Source organism: Falco naumanni, chromosome 6 (assembly GCF_017639655.2).
Source record: "Falco naumanni isolate bFalNau1 chromosome 6, bFalNau1.pat, whole genome shotgun sequence".
Classification (NCBI taxonomy): domain Eukaryota; kingdom Metazoa; phylum Chordata; class Aves; order Falconiformes; family Falconidae; genus Falco; species Falco naumanni.
In genome coordinates this window covers 7,504,994-7,517,383 of record NC_054059.1, presented here as the reverse complement: position 1 = coordinate 7,517,383, position 12,390 = coordinate 7,504,994, and the positions used below count along the sequence as shown (strand labels likewise).

At 40.9% G+C, this 12,390-nt stretch overlaps 1 protein-coding gene and 1 long non-coding RNA gene across 3 annotated transcripts in view; both read right to left on the bottom strand.

The window, feature by feature from the left end:
- Positions 1-2,594: 2,594 nt before the first annotated feature.
- On the bottom strand, positions 2,595-6,548 carry LOC121090738. The gene is made up of 2 exons (XR_005828693.1): positions 4,580-6,548; positions 2,595-3,158 (listed from the first exon to the last, which is right to left on the bottom strand). It is a non-coding gene; the product is annotated as an uncharacterized LOC121090738 (long non-coding RNA).
- A 506-nt stretch (positions 6,549-7,054) lies between these two features.
- Positions 7,055-12,390, bottom strand: part of UBE3D (ubiquitin protein ligase E3D) — an 82,133-nt gene continuing 76,797 nt past the window's right edge. For both annotated transcript variants that reach the window (XR_005828470.1, XM_040598343.1), the window contains one exon: positions 7,055-8,744. Coding sequence is in view for 1 of the 2 variants with exons in the window: in XM_040598343.1 (XP_040454277.1) it covers positions 8,724-8,744 (21 nt within the window). In the remaining variant the exon portion in view is untranslated. The remainder of the gene's footprint in view (positions 8,745-12,390) is intronic.

Sequence of the window (12,390 nt, the reverse complement as noted above, 5' to 3'; positions counted from 1 at the left end):
ATAGTAGGACAAAAAAATCCCCAACTGATTAAATTTAGGGTGGACCAGGATATGAAGAGAGTCACACGAGAGGGAACCATGTGGAAGTGTGCCAGCTGTACAGGAGATGATATCTAAGTGATGGGAAAAGTCTTGCAGGTTCTGAACTCCAGCTTTTTTGAAAATGCTTTAAAATTATGTTCTACGGCCAAAACAAAAATTATTAATACTAACAATGGAACATTTGTCTAGTAGAGTAAGAGACAAAAATCCACTTTACAATGTGAAATGATACACAACGAAACAAATAGCCCATGTGAAGTCTTTTTGACTTATTAGTCTTCTGGCAACTATAACAACAAATTGCCACTCGTTTCCACTTCAAATGAAAGTTTTCTAAATTTGGTGAAAGTTAATCTACTCTTGTGCAGATGGTGACTCTTGCTGAGCAAGTGTCAAAATATAGAAGAGGAAGGTACAGATTGTAACGCAGACCCTAGTAAATCCACGGGTAATTAGAAATATTAGTTAAAAAAATCAGCATTGCTATATGACAAGATGTTCTTTTGAGTTCATGAGACCATCGAAAAAAACCAATGAGCTAGGAAATACGTTTTCATTTGCAAATTATGACACCAATTCCAAAATCCCCAACGCACCAAAATGTTTCTTCATATGCCTGCAGCAATCTAAAAAGCACTTCTAAAGACAGGAAAAAACGTCCATCAGGCACGTTGTTAGTATCTTTTCCCTCTAAGCATCTTACAGAGCCCCTTGTCACGCTATGCTCCCTGTCTTCGGCTGGGCTCGCTCATGTCTTGTTTACTTACCTACACAGAGAACTGCCAGAGCTGTGTTTGCTGGATCGGAACAGACACCGCTCTTTGTACTCTTGAGATAAGAGGTTGCAACAGTCAAGCCGTGTTTGTGCATCTCAACCACAAAATATGATCTTAATAATTACTGTGAATCAACTAAAACAACAACTTGTATCTTCTTCTCAATAGCCATTAATTTAAAAGGCACTCTTAATTTAGTGCATTTTCATTTTGCTTCAAGTTTAAGGATATTTATTCCAATAAATTTGCAAAACCCTTTCCAGCAACAAAGCAGAAACTGTAAATTGTCCCACACCTCTGTTTTCTTTTAAAGCTCAAACAAAGGACTGTTCTTGCTCTTCTCTTATTAGGTCCACATAAATCAAAGCCTGGTAAAGGGCAAGTCTAATAATCTGAGCAAACAGCCTGCATGAACTATACAACCGGATCGTTACATGTCATGCTTCCCATTACTCACAGACAGAAACTTTTGACAAAGTTTACAAAGAAGTTGAGAGCAGAGCCGTTGCATCATGAATATACTCAATAAGCCTATTAATCTAGGACTGTATCAGGCAGAGCTGATAGAGCACTGACAGAATTTCTTTCTCCCCTCTTCTTGTTTTGCAGCCCATGTGCTTCTGCTGCATTTTCACTCTTGCGCTGCACTGAGCCCTCCTGATATGGTGATACAATGACAACTGACTCCGTGGCTGTCACAGAATCACAACATGGTCAGAGTGGGAAGGGACCTCTGGGGATCATCTCCTCCAGCCCCCTGCTAAAGCAGCTTCACCTGGAGCAGGTGGCACAGTCGCATCCAGGCAGGTTTTGAATGTCTGCAGAGAAGGAGACCCCACAGCCTCTCTGGGCAGCCTGTCCCAGTGCTCTGTCACCATCAGGGTAAAGAAGTTCTTCCTTATATTCAGGTGGAGCTTCCTGTGTCACCGTTTGTGTCCGTTGCCCCTTGTCCTGTCACTGGGCACCACTGCAAGGAGCCTGGCCCCGTCCTCTGGACACACTTGCCCAGACGTGGTGTGAGGCCTTTCTGAGACATACCCAGCCCTATTTCTACACGCGTGCCAACTCAGTTCTATATTCTGAAGTGGGACTGAGAGGGGAAGACAAGAGACGTCACCTCCCTCCTGTCCACACTGCACGTTGTTGGCTGATGTGAACTGGCAATGGCTGCACTGAAGTCCGGGCGGCTACAGCAGCTCTGTCGTGCTCGCGGTCCGTCCCCCATCCATGTAACTTGGTTTATGGCCACACAGGGACTTTTCTCCCAGCTGCACTGCTGAGCAAACAACCTTGTCGCCGACAGGAGACCCATGACCCTTATGATACAGTCATAGTTTTAAAAGTGAGGAAACACGTGTAGTAACAGACAAGACGGCCAGCCAGCTGGGGCTGTAATTAGCTGGTATCAATAATGAAGGTGTAAAGTCTGTTTCACAAGCCCCTAGCTAGTGGAGCTGCCAGTGACACAAAGACATGGCAGAGCCCTCTGCAGGTCTGCCTTCCTGCCCGCACTACAGAAAACCCAGTTATGGCAAAAAAACCCCAACCAAACCAAACCAAACCAAACCAAACCAAACCAAACCAAACCAAACCAAACCAAACCAAACCAAACCAAACCAAACCAAACCAAACCAAACCAAACCAAACCAAACCAAACCAAACCAAACCAAACCAAACCAAACCAAACCAAACCAAACCAAACCAAACCAAACCAAACAAACAACAAAAAAAACCCCACAAAAACTTTGTAATCTTAAGGAAATGATTAAAAGCATGTAAGTTAAAATGACACTTTATATTTTGAAATAAAGTTTTCTGTTGTTTACATGGTAAATTAATACACATTTATGTCATCCCTGAACACAAGCGGGTAGAAGCAGCATCTGTCACTAAGGACACAGTACACAGACCTGCACAATCCACGTGTTAAGACAATCGGATGGCAGTGAAGCATGTACCACTGGACACGATACGGCAGTGACACAATAACATTACTGCCAGGTTCAAGAGAGCAACATCTGAACGTACTGAGCCACAGAACCACGGGATATGAACACAGCAATTGCTGTCCACAGTAAGAAAAATGCCATGTTTCAATCAGATACTGGAAGATACACATGTTGCTGCTGAGCTGTTAGCAGGTGAACCTGCAAAATTCCTGCTATTCTGTGAACATTGCCTAATGCTCCTCAGCATCTGCTAGAAGGCAATTCAGCCTGCTCCGAAAGAATAAACCAAAGTAGTCTAGTAAAGACAGAGTTGCTCGATGTTTCTATAATTTGTCCATCTGCAGATTTTTGCAGTGCTTCGACAACAGTGATACTCTGGTAGCCAGAAAACCTGTGGAGGAAAACTGAAAGGAATGAGGCTGGTGAGCTACTGCAGTACCTCAGACTAGTTACCTGTCATTTATAACGGAGCACAGTTGGCTAGGAGAGAAATGAAAGGACACGAAGTCTAAAATTGAAACCACAAAGTGCTGTTCTGGGAGGATGAAAATGAAGGCAGCAAAACAGAAAGAAAATTACTGAAAAGCATTTGCATTTAAACCCAGAATGCTTGAGTGCAGAAAGATCTATTATAAATTTTAATTAAAGTTGCTCCTTATACCGACAAGTTTCTCTACACAGAAAAGTAAAATGGAGGTAAGCTAGAACTCGCCCTTTGACTCACAGGGCAATACCAGTACAGGTCCCTGATCAAGCCTTTTATTATTGTTCAGTTTATTCTAACATGCTCTAGTGGGGATTCAGACGAAGCTAGAGAGCCACCCTAATTTTGGAATTAAAATTAATCCCATTGGGACTCAATTTGGTACACCAATTTAACTAACCCAGTTAAATGGTCAAACCTGTTTAAAAGAAGTAACTAGTATATTCCCCCTGTGACCCGTTAATGACAGAAACAATATTGTTTTCTGTTGTTGCTAATGGAGGGAACAGTACTGGTCTGACAGATAGGCATGTTTTCTGCACCACAGCGATAGCCATCTTTATAACCCAATAGCACATTAAAATTAAAGCTGACATTTTTAATATCTTCTTGTTGCCATACACTATTTGGAAACTGCATATTAGGAAAGGATGCACATCTATCTCAGTTAATGTGAGTGGGGGACTTCTTAACGTCATTGCTGATTTATTATTATTACTTTAAGACTAACAGCATGCTTGGCACTACAGAAAGCAAAAATTAAGACACTTTCTGCAGTGAAAAATGCAGACTTAACAGATAAAAAGTGCTGGGGAGAGAGGGCAAGCGATAAGAACGACAAAAAATTCCCTAAGAACACAGCTTCTAGGCTAAGTCCTGTCTTGCTGCATGCTTTTCCATCTGCACGGAGATACTGCCTGCACACTTCAAAACCAACACGCTTTCTGTTATGGATGTATCCAAACATGGCATTTAGACTAGACTAAAATGTGCCACTAACTCTGGATGCTAAGAAAATAACACAGTAAATAACTGTACTAATTGTACTTAAACGACTTTTCAAAATGCTGATGTCGACAACCAAATGGCATCGTGCTATTCAACAGCAGAAATGGAGGCAAGGTGTCACGGTCCACTCAGCGGACTCGTGATAGTTCGTTTACTATGATCTCAAAGTGCAAAAATCAAGGCGACCACGCCAAGGGGTTATGCTTTAATCAAGCAGCACAATTTTATTGTTTGCCCATAAAGCGGCGTGCGATAGGTAGAAAGGCAGAAAGTGAAGAAAAAATAAAGTAAAAAGAAAAAGGAAAGAGGATTATAGCTACCACCACGGGTCCAAGGCGTCCCTATGGTCCCAGGTCCAGGCAGCATCCCGCCGGTCCTTCCAATCGTCGTGATCCTTGGTGGCGGAGATCTCCTAAAATTCGGTTGCTAAAGAGTCCTCTTTTATGCCGAGCAATACATGTTGCTCCTCCTCTGGCCCATGGATTGTTGTCAGTCTCTGCCTTCCTGAGCAAGATTATCACGCATGTTCTGGTTCGTTGTTACGACAACAGTTGTTGTGCGACCTTATCGTAGTGATTCCTTCCAGTGCCAGGTATCAGGGAGCGGCATAGTACTCCTCGTACCGTGCAGTTCTCCTTCAGGGTCGCTGGGTCTCGGTGTCCATGAGGAGCACATTCCATCTCCAGGTCTCTGTTAGCAATGTTGAGACAATATCGTTCTCTTTAGACCGACTCTTACACAAGGGCAGTGATAGGCAACGGTCAAGGAAGGAGTCTTGATGGGAACTCAACACATTTTCTTAAGCCAAGTCCACTGTTCATGAGAGCCCATGGTTAACTGCTAAGATCGCCCTGAAAAAATGGCCCAGATTTGCTTTTATAAAGCAGCTAGAATGCAAGAAAGTGTCACGTGAAGCTGTCCCATTTCAAGTCCACTACTGGCTAAGTAGAAAAGATCATATAAGAAATAGGAGGGGAAAAAAAAGCCACAAAAGTTATCTGCAGAAACAGGAATTCTGAATAATGTATTGCCTGGTATCTGGGAAAGTATCAAAAATATTTTTTTTTCCTGAACATGGCCAAAGAAATCTATTTTTAAATGGAAACCTGTCTGAGGCATTTATATATTATCATATGTGGTCTGATATTTTCCAGATAATGTCAATGGTTAAATGTTAATGGAGGTCTCAGAGCTGGAACCAAGAAAGGGGGAACATGACACTGTCCTGCCGAGATGCATCATAAAGTTTTATTCTTTTTCTTTTGGGGACTTTGCAACTTCTGCTTCCAATTGCGGTGGGTTGACCCCAGCCAGCAGCTAAACACCCACTCAGCTGCTCACTCACACTCTCCCTCTCCATTCCTCCACCAGCATGACGGGGTAAAGAACAGGAAGATCAAAAGAAAATTTGCGGGTCAAGACAAAGACAGTTTAATAAGTGAAGCAAAGAGAAAGAAAAAAGGAAAACGAAACCAAGTGATGCAAATGCAGCAACTCACCACCTCCGACAAGCAGACCAATGCCTAGCTGTTCTGTGCGCAACCATGACCTCGACCCCATCACCCCTTTCTTCCTCCACAGTTTTTACTGCTGTGCATGATGTCCCTTCGGGGGGGACACAGCTGTCCCCACTGTGTCCCCCCACCTCCTCTCTTCTTGCCCACGCTCAGCCTATTCACTGGGGGGAGGTGGGGGCAGAGCAGGAAATCAAAGAGAAGGTCCAGGTATAGTCAAAACATTGGTGTGCTACCAGCACTGCTGGAGCCACAAACCCAAACCACAGCGCCATACGGGCTGCTATGAAGAATATGTTAACTCCACCCCAGCAAGACCCAGTTCACCAACATATAGGGTAAAAAAGAACAAGGAAAATCTTTAAACATACGTAGCCAGAGGGCAAGCTCCTAAAAAGTTTAATGTTTTAAGTGTACACGCTGGGCTTAGCCCTCTCTCAGGTTGTTTCCTCAACCATTAGCTCCCACAGATGAGCAGCAGACCAGGCAGTATGGGAGTGATCTGCCTTTCATCTCCAGAAGGGTTTTTTTCCCCAAAAAATACTCCCAGTGAAATGCCTGCATTCATCATCTGGATGATGATCTGTCTGCACTGGAACATCTCCCTTCTGAGGGAAGCCTGAGAGAGCTGGGGCTGGAGAGGAGAAGACTGGGAGGGGATCTGGTCAATGTCTACAGATACCTTAAGGGCGAGTGTCCAGAGGACGGGGCCAGGCTCCTTGCAGTGGTGCCCAGGACAGGACAAGGGGCAACGGGCACAAACAGCAACACAAAAGGTTCCACCTGAATATAAGGAAGAACTTCTTTACGTTGATGGTGGCAGAGCACTGGGACAGGCTGCCCAGAGAGGCTGTGGGGTCTCCTTCTCTGCAGACATTCAAAACCTGCCTGGAGGTGACTGTGCGACCTGCTCAGGTGAAGCTGCTTTAGCAGGGGGCTGGAGGAGATGATCCCCAGAGGTCCATTCCCACCCTGACCATGCTGTGATTCTGTGATCATTCTGGAACCAAGTATGTTACCAGAGACAGATCAACTCTTTCTGGCCACAATACCAAAGGCGGCATGACATGACAGAGACTGAACCTCAAAAGCATAAATATTCTCTGACATAAGATGGCTCCATACATGCAAAACCATAACAGGGGTAATTTAAATAGGTCGGAATAGATTTTAAAGATGGAGTATTTCTATGTGACATGAATGTCTTCCATCTGCAAATTGCTCAGGCATATTCTGGGAAGCTGAAACTGTCACAGAAATTAAGCAGAACAGACAGTAAACTGATTTAAAAAATATATTTTGTTCATAAAATGAGTAAACATTGGTGCATAGACAAAATACCTTAAAGCTAGATAATTTTGTCCCTGAATACAAAACTCCAAATACTTTTGTTCTTCCTTCAATACTGAAAACTACAATAATAACAGAAAAATACGATGATAACCAGACTGGGAGCTAGGCCTCAGCTCCTTGTCTTTGGATGTGTAAAACCCAGATAAGGTGCCCAACACTTCGCAGGGTCAAGTCCTACATTATGATCATTTCATGAGTAAAGGACACATTAACTTTGCTTGAAATCCAGGAACTTTCAGAGAACTCATCTAACAGTAATACTCCCTCCAGAGTCCATCCTCCTAAAATAGTTTTCCAACAAGGTAGGATCTTTTTTTTTTTTAAGAGGGGCTTTGAAAAAGCCAGCCTACATAAACAGACTCTCTTGTCTTTTTTGTTTGTTTATTTGTTGGTTTGGGTTTTTTTTCTGTTTGAATACCTTTTTATACCCGTTTTGAGAACTCAAGAATTGTCACACTAGGTCAGCCGAACCATTCCAGTACCTGACTGATTTGCCAAGAGCAAGTTTGAGGAAAACTGCAGATAATGGAGGCAGATATGGGATAAGAACCTGGAGGGATCAGGGGTCCAAAAGAGATGGTTGATACTAAAGGATCACTTCCTTCTAGCTCAAAAGCAGTCAATTCCAATGAGCAGGAACTGAAAAAAAAATGCCAGGAGACATCTTACCTGTTCCTTAGCCTATGCATGTATACCATCCTGTTCTCCTGGACAAGGGAAGGCAAAAATTGCTGATAACTAAGTGAGCAATCCACTCCAAAGCCAAAAATGTTAACAACTTTTGTATTCCATGGAAATGTGCTGTCATTCCCGTGGAAGGCAACTGAGCATCCACAACAGACAATGATGATTCAGAGTAGCTGTATTGACTTGCTACAAGTATCTTTCACCTCCAGCGGTTTCTGCAAGGCCAGCCTTCACACACGTGTTCTTTTTTGAATTTGAAGGAATAATTATTCCAAGTAAGCATAAAACCTTGATTTTCTAAAACATTACCAATTTTTAAAAATTCAAATGAGGTGTAGGAATACATGAACTGTCTTCCCTCTCTCCCAAGAAGGAAGATAAACCTTAATGTGGAAACAATATACATGATAAACATATATATTTGACAGAAACTAGAATTTACATTTTAAAGTTGGACCTCTAACTTTACCAGAGCAAAGAAAGTAAAGACCTTATGTTAGCATCCAGGACGTTAAATATTTTAAAACCTTTCTCTCCTACCGGCTGTGAATTTTCCTACTGACATATAGGCCACTATCAAACACTGTCTGATACAGGTAGTACTGAGATACATAGATAATTTCTTTTTAGCAATCAAGAGATCATAACAGTCATTCCAGCTGGATGTGACAGGAGTGACAGGTAAGTCACTCTTAGAATGACATCTAAGAAAGTACTGGATGCAAAAGTTAATTCTCTCTGTCTTTGGCTTTGAAACACGTCCAGATATGAAGAGTAACACACCACACCCCCATTTTGTTTCGTATTGACAGTGGATTTTTTTCCTAGAAGTCACATCATTGGAAGTCATCTCAATGTTTCTGCTGAAGATGAATTTCAGAATAGTCTTCAACGCAGGTATCTGCATTCTTCACATCTTCAAAAAGGCAACCTGTAAAAGGAAGCAAGAATAACACTGTGATTAGTCTCAACACTGTGGGTAAACCAAAGATGTTTCATTGTATTAACTGAAATTACATATTATAATCATCTTTTTATTTTATAAAAATAACACACTAACATAATGAGAGAGCAGAGGCTGTATTGGAAAGCAGTGTTACTGTCCCATCACTTTTCTATTTAATATGTGTCTCCTAAAATTCCCAAGCTTACTCTTTTTGCTCAAGCACTACACTGCACTTGTTGCTGAACTACATAGCAAACTCTTTTTTTCCCCCAGAATAACAAAGCACGAGGTGTTCATCTTGTCTAACTTAAAAGGCTATTTGATAGAATTTTGAAACTAGACCAGATTAAATCTTGGATATATTCCCTGTTTTGTCCAAGTATTAGCTTGTTTGAACAGTGCTGTTGCTGTAAGTGAAATCCTGATTCCAAAGTCAGGATTAAAACTCCTGATGGAAAGTCCAAAGTCGTAAAGAAAAAATGCCTTACATTTTAAAGTGACCAGGAACCAAAATCCTACCCTAGGGGAGAAGACAAATACTTGTATAAGATCAGAACATTGCAAACGACACTCTTCTTCTTTTTAGTGCACTAAGTAGACTGTCATGTCGACAGCTATTCAGAGGGAAGGTGAGCCATCTAATACAAGAGACCTATAGGATTTCTGCTGTCCCAGCTCAGTTGTTCTTGGTCACATGCATGCAGCAGTTTCTTGCGTATGGTTTCGGTTTTGTTTAGCCTTCTTCAGAACCTGCAGGATACTAACTCAGAAAGTTAAGTTAGCTGACTAGAAACATAATCGCATGTCCAGATTTTCATCTGCCAAGAAGATTGCCTCAGATATTCGATGGAGAACTTTGCTGATCACAAGGACAGAAAGAAAGATGGACAGATGCCACCACAGAAGGACAAAAAAAACCCAACCCCTGAACAACCACAAAAAAAAAACCAAAACCCAGAACAGTGTTCCAAAAAATATAGCCTGTATCTCCTACCCCACAAAAAACACACAAGAAAAAACCCCACATTTGAGACATGCATTTCCCCTTTTTTTTCTCTCCAAGACCTTTCAACGTTCACTTAAGTGAAGATTCAAATTACTATCAATTACCACTTTGGATTTTCAGAGCTGACCTTCAATCACCAATCTACTTGATACCATGACTAAAGAATGCATGAAGAATGATCAACCAGAAGGAATTGAATTAAAGCATAAAATACCACCGAGTGTTCAGAACAGAGGGCAAAATAGAGTAAAGACGTTTATTTTGGATCCTATGCCCAAGGAATTTATAAGAGAGAGTTACATGTCTGCTATATAGGATGCAAAAAATTAAGAAAGTTTTAACATATCTAAGAGACTTCTCAGAAAATCATTCATGCAAACGATTCATATCTAAAATAACATGACTACGAGGCATGAATGGTTAAGAATAGCAATTCTTGGTTAAAGATGAAAAGAAACCCACTAACAGCTATTAGAAAGCTGCAATGTTGCTACATGGAAGGGTTTGTACAGACAAGACAACTGAGATCCCCAAAAACTTCCACATTTCTGAATCATTCCTTTCTTCTTCCAAACTGGAACTAAAATTCAGAAACAATAATTTTCATGTAGAACATAATTTTTCAGAATCGTCTATCAGCAAACCTGCCCAGCAAATAGCTGGCTGGCCAGGGTGGAAGTCTGCCTGCTTTCCCATGAAAATCTCATCACACTGACATATTCCCACTAAGTGTTTTCATTCAGCTCAGTCAGCATTTTCCAACAAATTGGAAAAAGCTGTTACATCAAAAACATTTCTGTCAGCTCAAGCAAGGGGTGTTGCAAAAGCTAGAGACTACTCATCATGTAGGGAAATTTATCCACTAGGCCAAAGACTCCTACCCTGAAAGACATAAAACGAAAGGAAAATCAATACAACTGTCACCTTTCTCATTATTTAGTTGCTCAGATGAATAGAGATGCATAATTAATAGCAAATGTAAAAGATTACCTGTGGGAAGAGTCACAAGTTACAAGTAACAGAGGCTAGGGGTGAAATCCTGGCACCAATTAAGTCAAAGACAAAAGTCACATTGACTTTAATAAGGTGAGAAATCTGTCCTTACATTGCAAGGATAAAAAAGAAAAAATCAAGAAAAGCAATAACCATCTCAATAGAAAAGATTCAAAATTTTAAGCATATTTTTCTACCCAAGATTGCAGGCTCCTTTGACACACAGTTTTGAGGTATCATTAGAGTGGATATATTTGTTTAATTTGACTACTTGCTGTATTTTATAAATTTTCACCCCTTTGAGAGGATTATTTGCAACATAATGTTTCCCTAGACTGCCAGGCTCCCCTACTGACCAATAAATTGAAAAACATCAAAAAGAATCATTTATTATTTTCTGTATTTATATTTACTAACAATGTGAAATGAAAAGAGCACATTAGATCATCCCTGCAGTTGACATAGCTAACAAAAAAAGGGATAACACATGGAAATCATAAACTGCTTAAAAAATACCTGCAACACATGAAGATATTTGAGATCAAAACCAACTGAAACTAAACCACTTAAGTTCCACCTTATCTGAAGTTCAATATGAAGAATATCAAATATTTCTTTATTGTAACTGTAGATGCTCTTGAATCTCTGAACAGCAGCAAACTACATGTTCTACATAATAAATGAATTATCATAGGTTGGGAAAGTGTTTTCCATGTATTAGAATACTTTCTCTGCAAGATAGACAACTACTGGCCTATTCCAGGTCTACTAGCAATTTTTTCAGCAAAGTCTGCAAATGCAGTATTTCACTGTTACTAGCACATTTTGAAAGAAAAATAATGTGCTGAACAGCTATCTGATCTATGAACTAAGGTTTATCACTAAATTCAGAATAAAAGTCAGTTTTGTAATCAGTTTGTTCACAGATTTTTAATTGACCTTACCTCAGCACGCTGCCCCCTTCTTAAATCGCTCAGCATAGCTATCCATCATTAAGAACTGATTTTTATATTCTATTATCCTTACTTCTATAATGGGAGACATCGTTTTGTCATTTTCTTTCAATTATTTCTGAAGACAATAATGTTAACCTATCTCATAGTATCAAGTGCATCTCAGCACTCCACCCCATTATTTTCCATGGAGCCAGAAGCTGCTAAGACCTGTGGATAATGAATGAACATAAACTCCACATTTTCAAGCATTTTAAGAGACATCAAAACAGAGGGAGCAGCAGAGCCCTGCAGACATACAAAGGATATAGCTTACAAAATAATTTTTCTTTAAAAAATCAAGCAGAAAAAACTTTGTTAAATGCTTTTGCAGCCAGGGCAAGTTAAGAAACCCAGGTTGTGATGTTCAATTCTAGAAGCTGTGCTGTCTTAGCTTTCCCAGGAAAATGCAAAATGTCAAACTGTTACGCATACTCCAAACTACATGAGAATGGTACTAAGGAGTGAGTAAAGCATCCTGACAGTGAGTGTACTTATGTGGTCAAACTTTGCAACAGGTTGGCCAGACAAGCGATGCGATCTCCTTCTGTCCTTTGCATATTCCAAACCTGACCAGAGACAGCCTGGGGCACCTGGCTCTGGCTGACCCTGCTTGAGTGGTGAGGTTGGACTGGGCAGT